At 43.0% G+C, this 12,487-nt stretch overlaps 1 protein-coding gene across 1 annotated transcript in view; it reads left to right on the top strand.

Annotated features, from left to right (window-relative positions):
• DNAH14 (dynein axonemal heavy chain 14) overlaps positions 1 to 12,487 on the top strand; it is a 342,385-nt gene that overhangs the window by 138,371 nt on the left and 191,527 nt on the right. The window contains 2 exon segments of the mRNA XM_056107024.1: positions 1,239 to 1,447; positions 2,159 to 2,411. Coding sequence (XP_055962999.1) covers positions 1,239 to 1,447; positions 2,159 to 2,411 — 462 coding nt within the window.

Genomic DNA, 12,487 nt, shown 5'->3' with positions numbered 1-12,487 from the left:
ATCATTTTAATCTAAAATTAAATACAATTACATGCCACTTTGTTGTGTGCTAAGGAAATAGCACGTATAGAGCAAAGACCCTCCAAAAGGTGCTGCCAGTTTACTGCAGATTGAACCATATCACTATCTACTAAATGTGTTCCAGATTCTGAAAGACACTTCTATTATTTACTAGAATGTTTGTGTGTCACTTTTTGGTATTCTGTTTGGGAGAGTACAGTGATTGAGCAGAATAAATTTCCTCTACAGGACCATAGAGATTGGTCAAGAGTATGGTAGCTTCCTTGCTTATAGGTGAACCAAGTTCGATCCCTGACACTGCATATTGTACCCCAAGCATCACCAGAGTTGATCCCTAAGCACAGAAACAGGACTAATCCCTGAGCACCAATGAGTATGGGGGAATAAGGGAACTAGAAGGAGGAGGAGACAAAGGAGTAGGAGGAGATTTTTTGTCTCCATAGTGATCAATTTATTACTCTCTTGTCCAGAACAATAGATTTTATAATATTATATAATAAGGCAGTGTTAAGTTTGGAAAGATGAGTAAATGGATTACCAATGTGAAACGTTCTAATTTTATTCTTTCTTCAAAAATCTATCTCCCTTACCTGTTTTCCATAGTATCACATCTAAAAATTATTCCCACAAGGAAGGAGACAACTCATAAAGCATTATGAAAAATATTTTACATTATATAAAAATAGGGCAGAGCGATAGCACAGCGGTAGGGTGTTCGCCTTACAAGTGGCCTACATGGCCGATCCGAGTTCGATTCCTCTGCCCCTCTCGGAGAGCCCGGCAAGCTACCGAGAGTATCTCGCCCGCACACGGGCCTGGCAAGCTCCCTGTGATGTATTGGATATGCCAGACACAGTAACAACAAAGTCTCCAATGGAGACGTTACTGGGCCCGCTCGAGCAAATCGACAATCAACGGGAGGGCCTTTACCTTTACCTTTATATAAAAATATTTTACCTTGAAATGTTTATTATTACATGAATGACAAATTCATGGATTTTTCTTTTACCCAAGAATTAAGGATACATTATAGCAATCAAGAAATATTTAAATTATGTTTAAACATTTATCTAATATGACTATTTATCTTTAAAAACTAACAGACTGCATGTTTTCCAGGCTATCATTGTTAATTACTATTTCCAAATACACTAGAAATCTTATAATGAAAGAAGGCAAATTATTCTTAGCTACATATTAAATATTTTTCTCTCTAGACACTGATTGGCAATGGATTATCTTTGATGGTCCAGTGGATACTTCTTGGATAGAAAATATAAACTCTATGCTAGATGACACTAGAACATTGTGTCTAGCAAATAGTGAGAGAATAACTCTAACTAAAAAAATAAGAGTAATTTTTGAAGTGGACAATCTCTCTCAAGCCCCCCCTTCCATTCTCAGCCAATGTGGTATGGTCTATATGGTAAGTTTTTGTTTTTTAACACAGAAAATGTGCCATTGAAGCTATTAGTCATTATCTATTGGGTCTAACAAAGTGATCCTAGTAGTTAAGTTTGTGTCTGGTAAATCTTCCTAACTCAGAAATAAATACAAATGCAATTACTACTGTTATGAATACTGCTCATTTCATCAAATATTTTTAAAATAATTGTGAGTAACAATTACTGCTGGTGTGCATTATTTTTTCCAACAAAATAAAAAGTGTCCTGAAGACTTTTCATACCCATCTATGCCTCTTTTCACAACTTGTGAAATGTATCACCAGGTCAGTATTAAGGAGAGAGACAACATAGCAAACAATAAGTGTCCATTATACATAAAACTATTAATCATGATCAATCCTGTGTTCTAATCTACTTATCTCAATGTAATAAAGCTAAGTATAATGTTGGTCTTCTTGATAAGCAATTCCCTCCTCCATGTACACATAGTCTCAACACATTTTCTTACAGATCAATGCCTAATTGTTTATGGTCTTAAAATATCATGGGTAAACCACAAATCATTCATATTAGAGCAATTATATAACTGTTTTGATCACATGTCCTTTAAAAATGATGACTATTAAATCATATTTGATAGGGAGCAATGGTAAAGCAAAGAAATAGCATAAAATTGGTAGACGTGGTATCTATTTATTTATATCAGATTGTCCTGTGCTTTTTATTGTCAGGATCCTGGTGACCTAGGATGGGAGCCTTATGTTAAATCATGGCTTTTGAAAATTTCTAAAACTTTGAGTGGACCAGGGGTGGATTATGTTGAAGTCCTGATTAAAAGTAGTGTCACAGATGGACTACAGTTTATAAAGAAGTATCAGAAATATCAGCCATTTCCTGTGCCAGACCTAACAATTGTTAAAACTCTCTGCAGAATTCTTGATGCTTTCTTTGAATCCATTTGTGAAATTGGAGAATTTGAACAAGGTGAGTTTTTCCATGCCCCTCAGTCATTTAATGGTATAATAGTTATTAAAAGGGCAAATATGTATTACTTACTGTTTACTATAAAAGAAATTTTTAAAAAGTTTATTAAAGCACCATGACTTACAAAATTATTTGTAGTTGAGTTTTAGATATACAGTGTTCCAGCATTAGTCCCACCGCCAGTGTCAACTTCCCTTCCCAGAGTTCCCAGGTTCTTTCCCCAGCCCTCAGCGCCCCACCCCCCATCCCCTGCCTCACCAACCCCCAGCCTTCACCTTGACAAGCACCTTTTTCTAATATGGTAATTAAAGTTTGGGTATCATGATTTCGGTGTTCTTGGCTCTGTGGTTGGATATTTAGCTATACTATTCCGTCATCACCAATATACCTGGGTCCCCTTGACCCTGCCTGCAGTTGTTTCCTATCTTTCTCTTTCCCCCAAGTCCCCCACACCCTTTGATTTTTCTTCTTTCTCTTTAATCCTTTTTCTTTCTTCTCCTCCCTATAATCTGGAGCCAAGGAATATCTAAGCATTTCCCCTTTAAAAATGAAATTATTAAATTCACTGCAGCATGGATGGAACTGGAAGATATTGTGCTAAATGAACTAAGCCAGAAGAAGAAGGACAAACACAATATGATCTCACTTATAAGTGGTATTCAGAATAATTGGATGAGAGAATGCAATTTTTTAAAGAAATATTTTAAAGTAAGGCCAGGAGGGGCTGGAGAATACAACAGATAGGGCATTTTCCCTGCATATGATCCAGGTTTGTCCCTGTGAGCCCATATAGAGGCACTCTGAGCAAAAATAAAAGTGATCCCTGAGCACGGAACCAATAGTAATCCCTAAGCACCACCAGCTATGGTCAAAAAACAAATTAATAAGGTCAGAAATTTTAAGTGTAAGTCAAACAACAACAGGGACTGCACTTGGAATAGATTAAAACTCAGAGAGGAGAACATGAATAAAGTAAATTACTAACTAGTTAAGTGTTGAAGGGTCACCAAAAAGTGACTACAAAAAATTTTTTACAAGTTGTCAATTAAAAAAGAATGTTTTTGCTATGTTTTAAAGATTCTCAGAATATTGAAATAATAGCAAAATTGTGTACAAAATCTTAGGTGTAAGCTTGCAATCAATCATAAAAAAAGCAATAAGCAAAGTAGTAAAACACCTTAAGAGAGATAAAAAAAATTTCAAATGAGTATGTTTTCAAAGTAACAGATTTCCCTGCTATACATATATGTCATACATTCTGGACTAATCTCAGAAGAGACAGTGAACCACTGAAATTCCCAGGCCTTTGGACTGAAAACTCTGTCCTTCTAAGAGTGGGAGCAGACAGTCTCATCCCATCCCACCCCCATAACCATTAGAAGTCCTAGCAGTGACACCCACACTACACAGTTTCTGGTATATAAATGGCCCAGCTTCACAAATATTCCCAGAAGAGACATGGAATCTAAGAATCATCCCAGTGCTACAGCTCCTAGAGTGTGCAGCTATATGACTTCTCCAAAATCCACAATTTTGCACCCTGGTCAGGCTCATCAGCAATCACAGATGTCCAACCTGGCTCATGTTTGAGAAAAACACTTTTTTAAAGGTATCAGAGGCTTTGACTGTTGGGGTTTGGTCTCCATGCCTGTGAGTAGAGAAAAAGACAGGGAAGCTCTAGCACAGATGAATATCCTGGAGTAAAAGTAAGTAAGTAAAGGCCGTCCCATTGATCATCGATTTGCTCGAGCGGGCTCAGTAACGTCTCCATTTGGAGACTTTGTTGTTACTGTGTTTGGCATATCGAATACGTCATGGGGAACTTGCCAGGCTCTGCTGTGCGGGTGAGATACTCTCGGTAGCTTGCCGGGCTCTCCGAGAGGGGCGGAGGAATCGAACTCGGGTCGGCCATGTTGGCTGCGTGTTGTTCCTGTCAAGTTAATCCTTTCTCCTTCAGGAATCTGTGAATTCCAAGGAAAGGGTAAGAGTACTGAAATGTTAATTCAAAATATGGAGGCCTGGTGTTGTCCAATCCACAATCTGTAAAAGAGGGGTATAAGGAATGCTTTAATGTGAACTCATGAGGTGTTAAAGGAGCTGGAGGCCTTGCTGCAGGTCCTCTGATGCTGGCTCCTCTTCTTTCCCTTGTGACTTCCAGCTGAAATCAGTTTGGTGATGGCTTGGGGCTGGAATTTGAAGGTTGGTGAGTCTCTGGCGGTCTGAGGTTCAAGTCAGGTAGATGAATTCTACTCCTTATGAGACGTAACGGGACCCAAAAGTTTCTCAATGGGGTTATCATCTGTTGAAACAAAAGCATAGCCTTTACCTCGAATGAGGAGTTTTCCTGCTACATCCAAATGGGAAAATACCTCCTTTTTTTGTCTTTGATTTAACTTGCCATATATCCACTGAATATGAAGATGTAGTGGGCTTAAAGCTGCAGTGTTCTCTTAAAAGTCAAACTGCTTCTCTCTAAGAGTAGCTTCTACAGTGCCTTGTGGGATTGGTCCCCTTATACCAGAATTTAATTAGTGACACTGAGCAGGAGCTATAGGAACCATATCAGGACAGAAAATATCCAAGGCTGTGCTTCCTGCAGTCACAGCTGCAGCGATTATACTGATTGGAGCTCTGAAACTTTACACTGGGGAGCTGGGAACATCTCCTGATATTGCGGTACCTGGGGCTGGTGCCCTTGCAGGATTCCCGAATTGGGGTCAACAGCTGCATCAAAATTGAAGCGACAACCTCTGGCCCAATGCTTTCCCCTCTTACATCTGGGACAGGGCCCGTGATGTGCAAATCTGGCTCTGCAATCCTTGGCCCAGTGGTTTCCCTTCTTACACCTGGGAAAGGACCCAGGAGGTGCTCTCACAGTAGCACGTTTTGGAGGTGCCCTGCAGTCCTTACGAAAGTGGCCTGGTTTTCCACAATTAAAACATCTTTTCTGAGCTTGTCTCTGTACAGTATAGGCCTCCAAAGCCTTCATCTGCACCTCACATTTAACAGAACCAACATTCCTGCATGCTTTCAAATAACCATTATATCTTCCTTCTCTTTGATAGGGCCCAGAATGGCCTGGCAATCCTCATTAGCATTTTCAAAGGCGAATTGTTTAGTCAACAGTTCCTGAGATTCCTTAAGCTTACCCTGCCTTTCAGTGGCTTCCATCAACCTTCCTATAAAATCTGCATAAGGTTCTGAGGCCCTCTGAATAATTTTAGTAAACTTCCCTTAAATTCTGCATCTGCATCAATCTTCTCCCATGCACGCAGGGCTATGTCACAGACATGAGCAAAAACAGCACGAGGCAAGGTGACTTGCCTTTTTTGGTCGTGCCATTTCCCTTCACCTATTCACTTAATCACTTAATCACTTAACTTCCCATTAGTCGTCGATTTGCTCGAGCGGGCGCCAGTAACGTCTCCATTTGTCCCTGTCGCGTGCTAGTGTAGCCCAATGGCATCTGTTCGCTCCGGGAACATGAAGGGCCTCAAACCGATCGTTCATGATCTTGACGAAGAAGTCTGACCATCTGGTAGGTGGGCGGCCACGCGGTCTTTTGACATCCCGTGGAATCCAGTAGATAACAGCTCTAGTCCAGCGGTCGTCTTTAAATCTCATTACGTGACCAGCCCATCTGATTTTCGACACCTTGGCAAATGAGACAGCGTCCCTGATTCTTGATCATCGATGGATGTCAGAACTCCGGATTCTTTCTCTCATTTGAGTGAAACGTGATATTCCAAGCATAGCTCTTTCTATTCTTTGGGAGACCTGAATAGCGTTCTCATCTTGTTTGCGTAGGGCCCAGGTCTCTTAGGCATATGTTAATGCAGGAAGAACAGTGGAATCAAAGAGATGTGCCCAGAGCCTGAGGTTCTTCGTCCTCTTAGCTATTTCTTCGACGTTCTTGAAGGTGTTCCAAGCCGCTCTCTTCCTCCTGCGCAGCTCGGGTGCCAGGTCATTTGTCATGTTGACCTCTCGACCTAGGTACACATAGCTGTTGCATTCGGAGATGGTCGTTCCATTGAGAGCGAATGGGGCGTCAGGAATGAGGCTCTTTCTCATAAACATTGTCTTCGTAAGATTCAGCTGTAGTCCTACCTTTCCACACTCACGGTCATAGTCGGCCAGCATTTGTGCCGCTTGGCTGATGTTTGGTGTTATTAAAACAATGTCATCAGCAAAGCGGAGGTGGTGTAGTTGCCAACCATCTATCTTCACTCCCATTCCTTCCCATTCCAGTCGTCACATGATGTTCTCAAGGGTGGCACTGAAGAGTTTCAGTGAAATGGTATCACCCTGCCGCACCCCTCTCTTGACATCAATGATCACTTCTTTGTAGAATGGCGAGATCCTGGTAGTGAATCTGCAATACAGCTCACGGAGGATCCTGATGTATTGAGTTTGTACGCCCTGATTGGCTAGGGCTTCAATGACCGCTTTCATCTCAACAGAATCAAAGGCCTTCTTTAAATCAATGAACGTTAAACAGAGCGGCATCTTGAACTCCCGAGAAACCTCAATGAGCTTGGTTATCGTGTGGATATGATCGATGGTGCTGAATCCTTTGTGGAACCCGGCTTGCTCACATGGTTGTCCTTCATCTAGTGTTCTGCCAATCCTATTTAGGATGACTCGAGTGAACAACTTGTAGATGACAGACAATAGGCAGATCGGGCGATAGTTGCCAATGTCATGGATGTCTCCCTTCTTGAACAGTAGTACAGTCCTGCTGGTTTTCCATTGGGACGGAACCTTGCATTCAGACAGGTAGCAAGTGAAGAGCCGAGCCAGTGTATTGATGAGTACTGACGGCAGGTTCTTCAGGTGTTCAGGTCTGACCTTGTCTGGGCCGGGTGCTGTTTGTTTCTTTACCGACAAAATGGCGTGTCGGATTTTGGAAGGGAGAACACTGGGAACGACATATCCATCCTGTGGAATTTGGTATGTCGGCAAGTGGACATGGCTATCGAAGAGATTTGAGTAGAAGTCATGAATAATCTTCTCCATTGCCATTCTGGAGGATGTGATGGATCCATCAGGACATCGGAGGGCAGTCATCTTGGTCTTGTAGTTGGCGAAGGACAGGCGGGCGTTACAAATACTTTTCCTGGCTTCTGCCGCATCTACCAGTACTTCTGCTCTTCTCTCTTTGAGGTCTTCCTTGATCGCATATCTGCACTGCTTTGCGAGCTCGGACATTAGCTTGCGGTTGCCTGAGGCATGCGCCAAACCACGCTGGCGAATTAGCTCAAGAGTTTTCGAAGATAGGTGAATTTTTGTGGCTATTTCTCTCGGCGTTCCTCGCACATTCATGGAGGTGCTGAACCAGTCGATCATATTCCTCGTCAATGTTGTCAACAATGGCATCTTCCCATGTTGCCGCAATAGTACCAAAGAGTTCCCAGTTGGTGGTCATTCTGGGAGTTCTCTTTTTGAACTTTGCAGCCCTTTCTCCCCGCTCTGTGAAGTAGAATTTTGCACGAAGGAGACGGTGGTCCGATCCCATTCGAAATTTTGGGACAACAGCGACATCAGTCAGGCAAAACCGTCGATTGAATATGATGTGGTCTATTTCGTTGTGGAATCGTCCACCGGGAGACTCCCATGTCCATCGTTTAGATTCTGCCTTCTGGAACTGTGAGTAACCATGAATGGTCTTGGTCGACATGATGAACTCAGACAGTCTCTCACCCTGTTCGTTCCATTCTAGGCCATGGGTCCCAATGTGAAGTTCTTCGGCTGATCTTCTCGGTCCTATCTTGGCATTAAAATCACCCACAATGATCTTGTAGAAGGTGTGGTCTTCTTTATAGAACTTCTCCAGCTCCATGTAGAACTTCTTGATTTCTCTTTCATCATAATGAGATGTTGGTGCGTAGACAACGAAGATAGAAACTGCCGGCAGTGAGCCACATCTATTCAAATGTAAACGTCCAATTGGGGTTGTTAGGCATTAGAATGAATCAATGCTCTTGGCCAAGTTTGTGTTGACAAGGACACTGACGCCTCCAACACCTCTTTTATCACATGTTCCGAGGAACAATTCTTCTCCAGTGTCAAAAACGGCATGGTGAGATTCGTGCCTTCTTGTCTCGGTCAGACCAATGATGTCGTACTTGATCATTCGCGCTTATACCATCAGGTCCTCGAGGGATGCATCTGATGCTAGCGTACGTGCATTGAAAGTACAGACGATCATTTTTGTCTTCCTTCGTTGTGGCAGCCTAGGTCGACCTTGAGATTTTGTCGGCCTCTCCTTTCTCATCCTTCTCAGTGCTGCCATGTCGGTGAAGCCTTCAGGGTCAGGTGAATGAGACCAGTTGTAGTTACTGGTTTTGGCATATCGAATACACAACGGACACTACTTCCACTACCCAGCTATCGCCACACACTCCAGGACGCTTTCCGGATCCGCGCAGCCACAAAGCAGCCGCGCGACACATCATAAGACACTAAATACCCATCTTCCAGAATTGTCATACCGTATTTGATAGGGTTCAAATATGGTAACACCTACAAGGGTGATTAGAGGTCGCCCCACAAGCCTCTATCCCTCTCGGAAAGACTGGCAAGCTACCGAGAGTATTCCACCCGCACGGAAGAGCCTGGCAAGCTATCCTTCACCTATTAAATCTCATAAATCAGTTTAATCCCTGAAAATTTTTGTCCAGCATGGCCTAGGCTCTGAAGTTTTGCCTTGGCCTCATCACTGAACCACATCCTCCACTGCAGGTGCTGAGAAGGGCTTAAGCACATTTTAGCAACCATGTGAAAATCTTGAGGTACCCAGTAAGCCTTATTACTCCAGTCTGTAAGATATTCCCTACCGTACAGAGATGTAGGCCCGTATGAGGCACAGGCCTTTTTAAAATGACTGAGAGAATCCATGGTGGAGAGAATCCATGGATGGAGGCTGCTTCTTCTCAGCCTGGACTAGGCAATTGGGAGCATGTCCCGAGCAGTCTGGAGGCCGCTTTGCTGAGCTACTCTTGGACTCATAATCCGCATCACTTTCATCTGATCCAGTGGACGTAGAGCTATAGTCATCAGCCTGAGAAATATTTTCACTATGAAAACCCTTTTCTAGACTTAGGTATGGGAGGAGCTGAGGCCGTATTATCCCTAATATTCTCCTCCTCCTCAACTGTGCTTTTCCAAAACAGGAGAATAGAATCAACAATCTTCCATGTATTCCAGAATTCCAGGGGGTCTTTGTCCCTTCCTTAGATGCCTTATAGACATATTTCTTAACATTTTCCCAAATCTTGGTTTCTAGAGTCCCTTCATCCAGGAACCATGGGCTTACTTCATAAACTACTTTAAAGCAGAACCGAAGTTGGTCTCTGGAAATGTATAGTTCTGGGTTCCCTGTTTTGCAGGAGACACTGAATCAAACCCATAAACGTCTTGGCCTGTTTAGTCTGGCTCGAGACACTATGAAAGATCTTGGGAAGGCCCAGAATCTGTCCCATTTTAGTGGGAGGTTGCTGCTAGGATTCTGACTCCCAGCAAACTAAAAAAAAATCTATTCTCCCACTCACTTTCTAGAGTGGGAGTGCGCCAAACCCAATTCTTACCTTTAGTTCGTAGTTCAAGCCCACCCAGGAATGCCAGCTGTAAAAATATCCGAGGACGGCCAGGGGGTGACCCCAAAGGCTCTTCCCCTGGCCAAGTCCACAGCTGGGGTGGCCCGGGCCCTGGGGCAGACAGTGGGGGAAGCGAGGGCCAATGCAGTTGATTGATCAGATGCTGTTTATTCCATTCTCATCCCAGTTCACTCCTGTCTCTGTCTCTCCTTCTCTCCCAGGCCCCGATCTGGAATCCCTCTTTCCTGGCTCTGGCTCTGGCTCTGGATCTTGATCTTCTCTTCTCTCCCCCAGCCCTCTTACATTCTAGTTAAATCCCCACAACCTTGAGGGGCTGGGCTTACACATAGGTGTGGTCACAATCAATAGGGTTAAAGTTCTTCCCCTCAGGGGATGCTGCTTCTAGGACAGATTCTCTTTCAGCAGGACCACCCACCAAGCGTGGAATCCCATGGGTGTGTTTCTCCTCTCCTTGTTCAACAAACATATAAGCATTCATAATATTAATCATTTTGTATGGACACAGTAAGAGATGCATTAAATTTATAGAATTGCTCTCCTGGGGTCATCTCTATCTCAGACTACAGTGCTCAGACCAGATTAGTCTTTCCTATCCCTGGCAAGGTTCTAGTCTCATCGTTACTTTTGGACCATGACAGCATTTGTCATGATCAAGCTCTTAATTATAGTTAAGAATTGTGGTGCTTTGGCCAGGCCCATCTTGATGCCAGGGTAGCACATAGCTTACCGCTTGCCCTGGTTCCATCCAGTCCCTCGTCGGGACCCTGCTTTTGGGGGCACTAGGAAGTGAGGGCAACTGAGGCTTAAGCTGAGAAAGCAGATGCCCAGGAATGAATAATATTAGAAGCCAATTAAATCCCAAGTTACAAAAGCATAATATTAATTGTCTTCTTGTGTCAATACAAAAAGACATTGCTTTAAAGTAAACTATTCAAAAGACATGAGAGGAGAAAGGCAATATTAATTCACAATATAAGTTCAGTGTCCTAGAAAGATCTGACCTTACAAATTAACAGAAACTGACTAGGGGAATAAGCTGATTAACTGTTTGGGGAAGAGAGCATAAAGAAGTAGTTACAAATAAACAAAAGGATGGGAGTGACTCTGGAGCACTGGAATGGGAGTGACCAGATATACTTAAACTACCTGAGGAAGGACAAAAGTGTGTTATCCTACATCTGACAACCCAGGAAGAGCATAGAAAATTTGATGGGAAAGTGTCACAGAAGCCCACTAAGCTCACTAAGTGAAAACAATAACTCAGAAGGCTCATCTAGCAACAAAGAGCTCAGTAAATCCTAAATGACTTTAGTAACATTTTTATATTTTTGTAACTGTTATAATGTGAGATATAACAAATTTCACAAATTTTCTTTTGCTGAACTATTTTTGGATAATTCCACTTACTATTTTGTTGTAATAAGCAATTTTCATTTCATTTTTTCATCATCCTGTTATTCGTCGATTGCCTCGAGCAGGCCCCAGTAACGTCTCTTTCATCCTAGCCCTGAGATTATATTCAAGGCTTTTTAGGAGAATGAGACCCATCATTGTTACTGGTATTTGGCATATTTGGTACACCACGGGGAGTTTGCCAGACTCTGCCCCGTGGGCAGGCTACATTCGATAGCCTGCAAGTTTGTCCAAAGTAGGAATGAGATAATAAGATGTCATAAAAAGATGTCCTGATAAGATGTTGCGCGGCTGCATTTGCGGCCACGCAGTTCCGGGAGCTGGATTTTACAGTCCCTGAGTCTTGGCTGTTGATGGGATTACACGGCGCCAGGGGGCCAGGTGGTGGGTGTGACCCCCGCCTACTGGAAGCAATATCACTTAATCACTTAATCCCCATTATTCATCGATTTATTCAAGCGGGTGCCAGTAATGTCTCCATTCATCCCGGTTGCGTGCTAGTGTAGCCCAATGTTATCTGTTCGTTCTAGGAACATGCAGAGCCTCAAACCGATCATTTAGGGTCTTGACGAAGAAGTCTGACCATCTTGTAGGTGGGCGTCCACGTGATCTTTTGATGTCTCGTGGAATCCAATCAGTAATGGCTCTAGTCCAGCGGTTGTCTGTAAACCTCATTACATGTCCAGCCCATCTGATTTTTGATGTCTTGGCAAATGAGACAGCGTCCCTGATTCTTGAGCGTTGACGAAGATCAGAACTCCGGATTCTATCTCTCATTTGAGTGAATCGTGATATTCCAAGCATAGTTCTTTCGATTCCTCTTTGAGAGACCCGAATAGTGTTCTCATCCTGTTTTCGTAGGGTCCAGGTCTCTGAGGCATATGTTAATGCAGGAAGAATAGTGGAATCAAAGAGATGTGCTCGTAGCTGGAGGTTCTTTGTCCTTTTAGTTATTTCTTCAATGCTCTTGAAGGCATTCCAAGCCGCTCTCTTCCTCCTGCGCAACTCAGGTGCCAGGTCATTCATCATGTTGATTTCTCGACCTAG

Source organism: Sorex fumeus, unplaced genomic scaffold (assembly GCF_029834395.1).
Source record: "Sorex fumeus unplaced genomic scaffold, SorFum_2.1 ptg000007l, whole genome shotgun sequence".
NCBI classification, from domain to species: domain Eukaryota; kingdom Metazoa; phylum Chordata; class Mammalia; order Eulipotyphla; family Soricidae; genus Sorex; species Sorex fumeus.
This window is presented reverse-complemented; position numbering and strand designations above follow the sequence as displayed.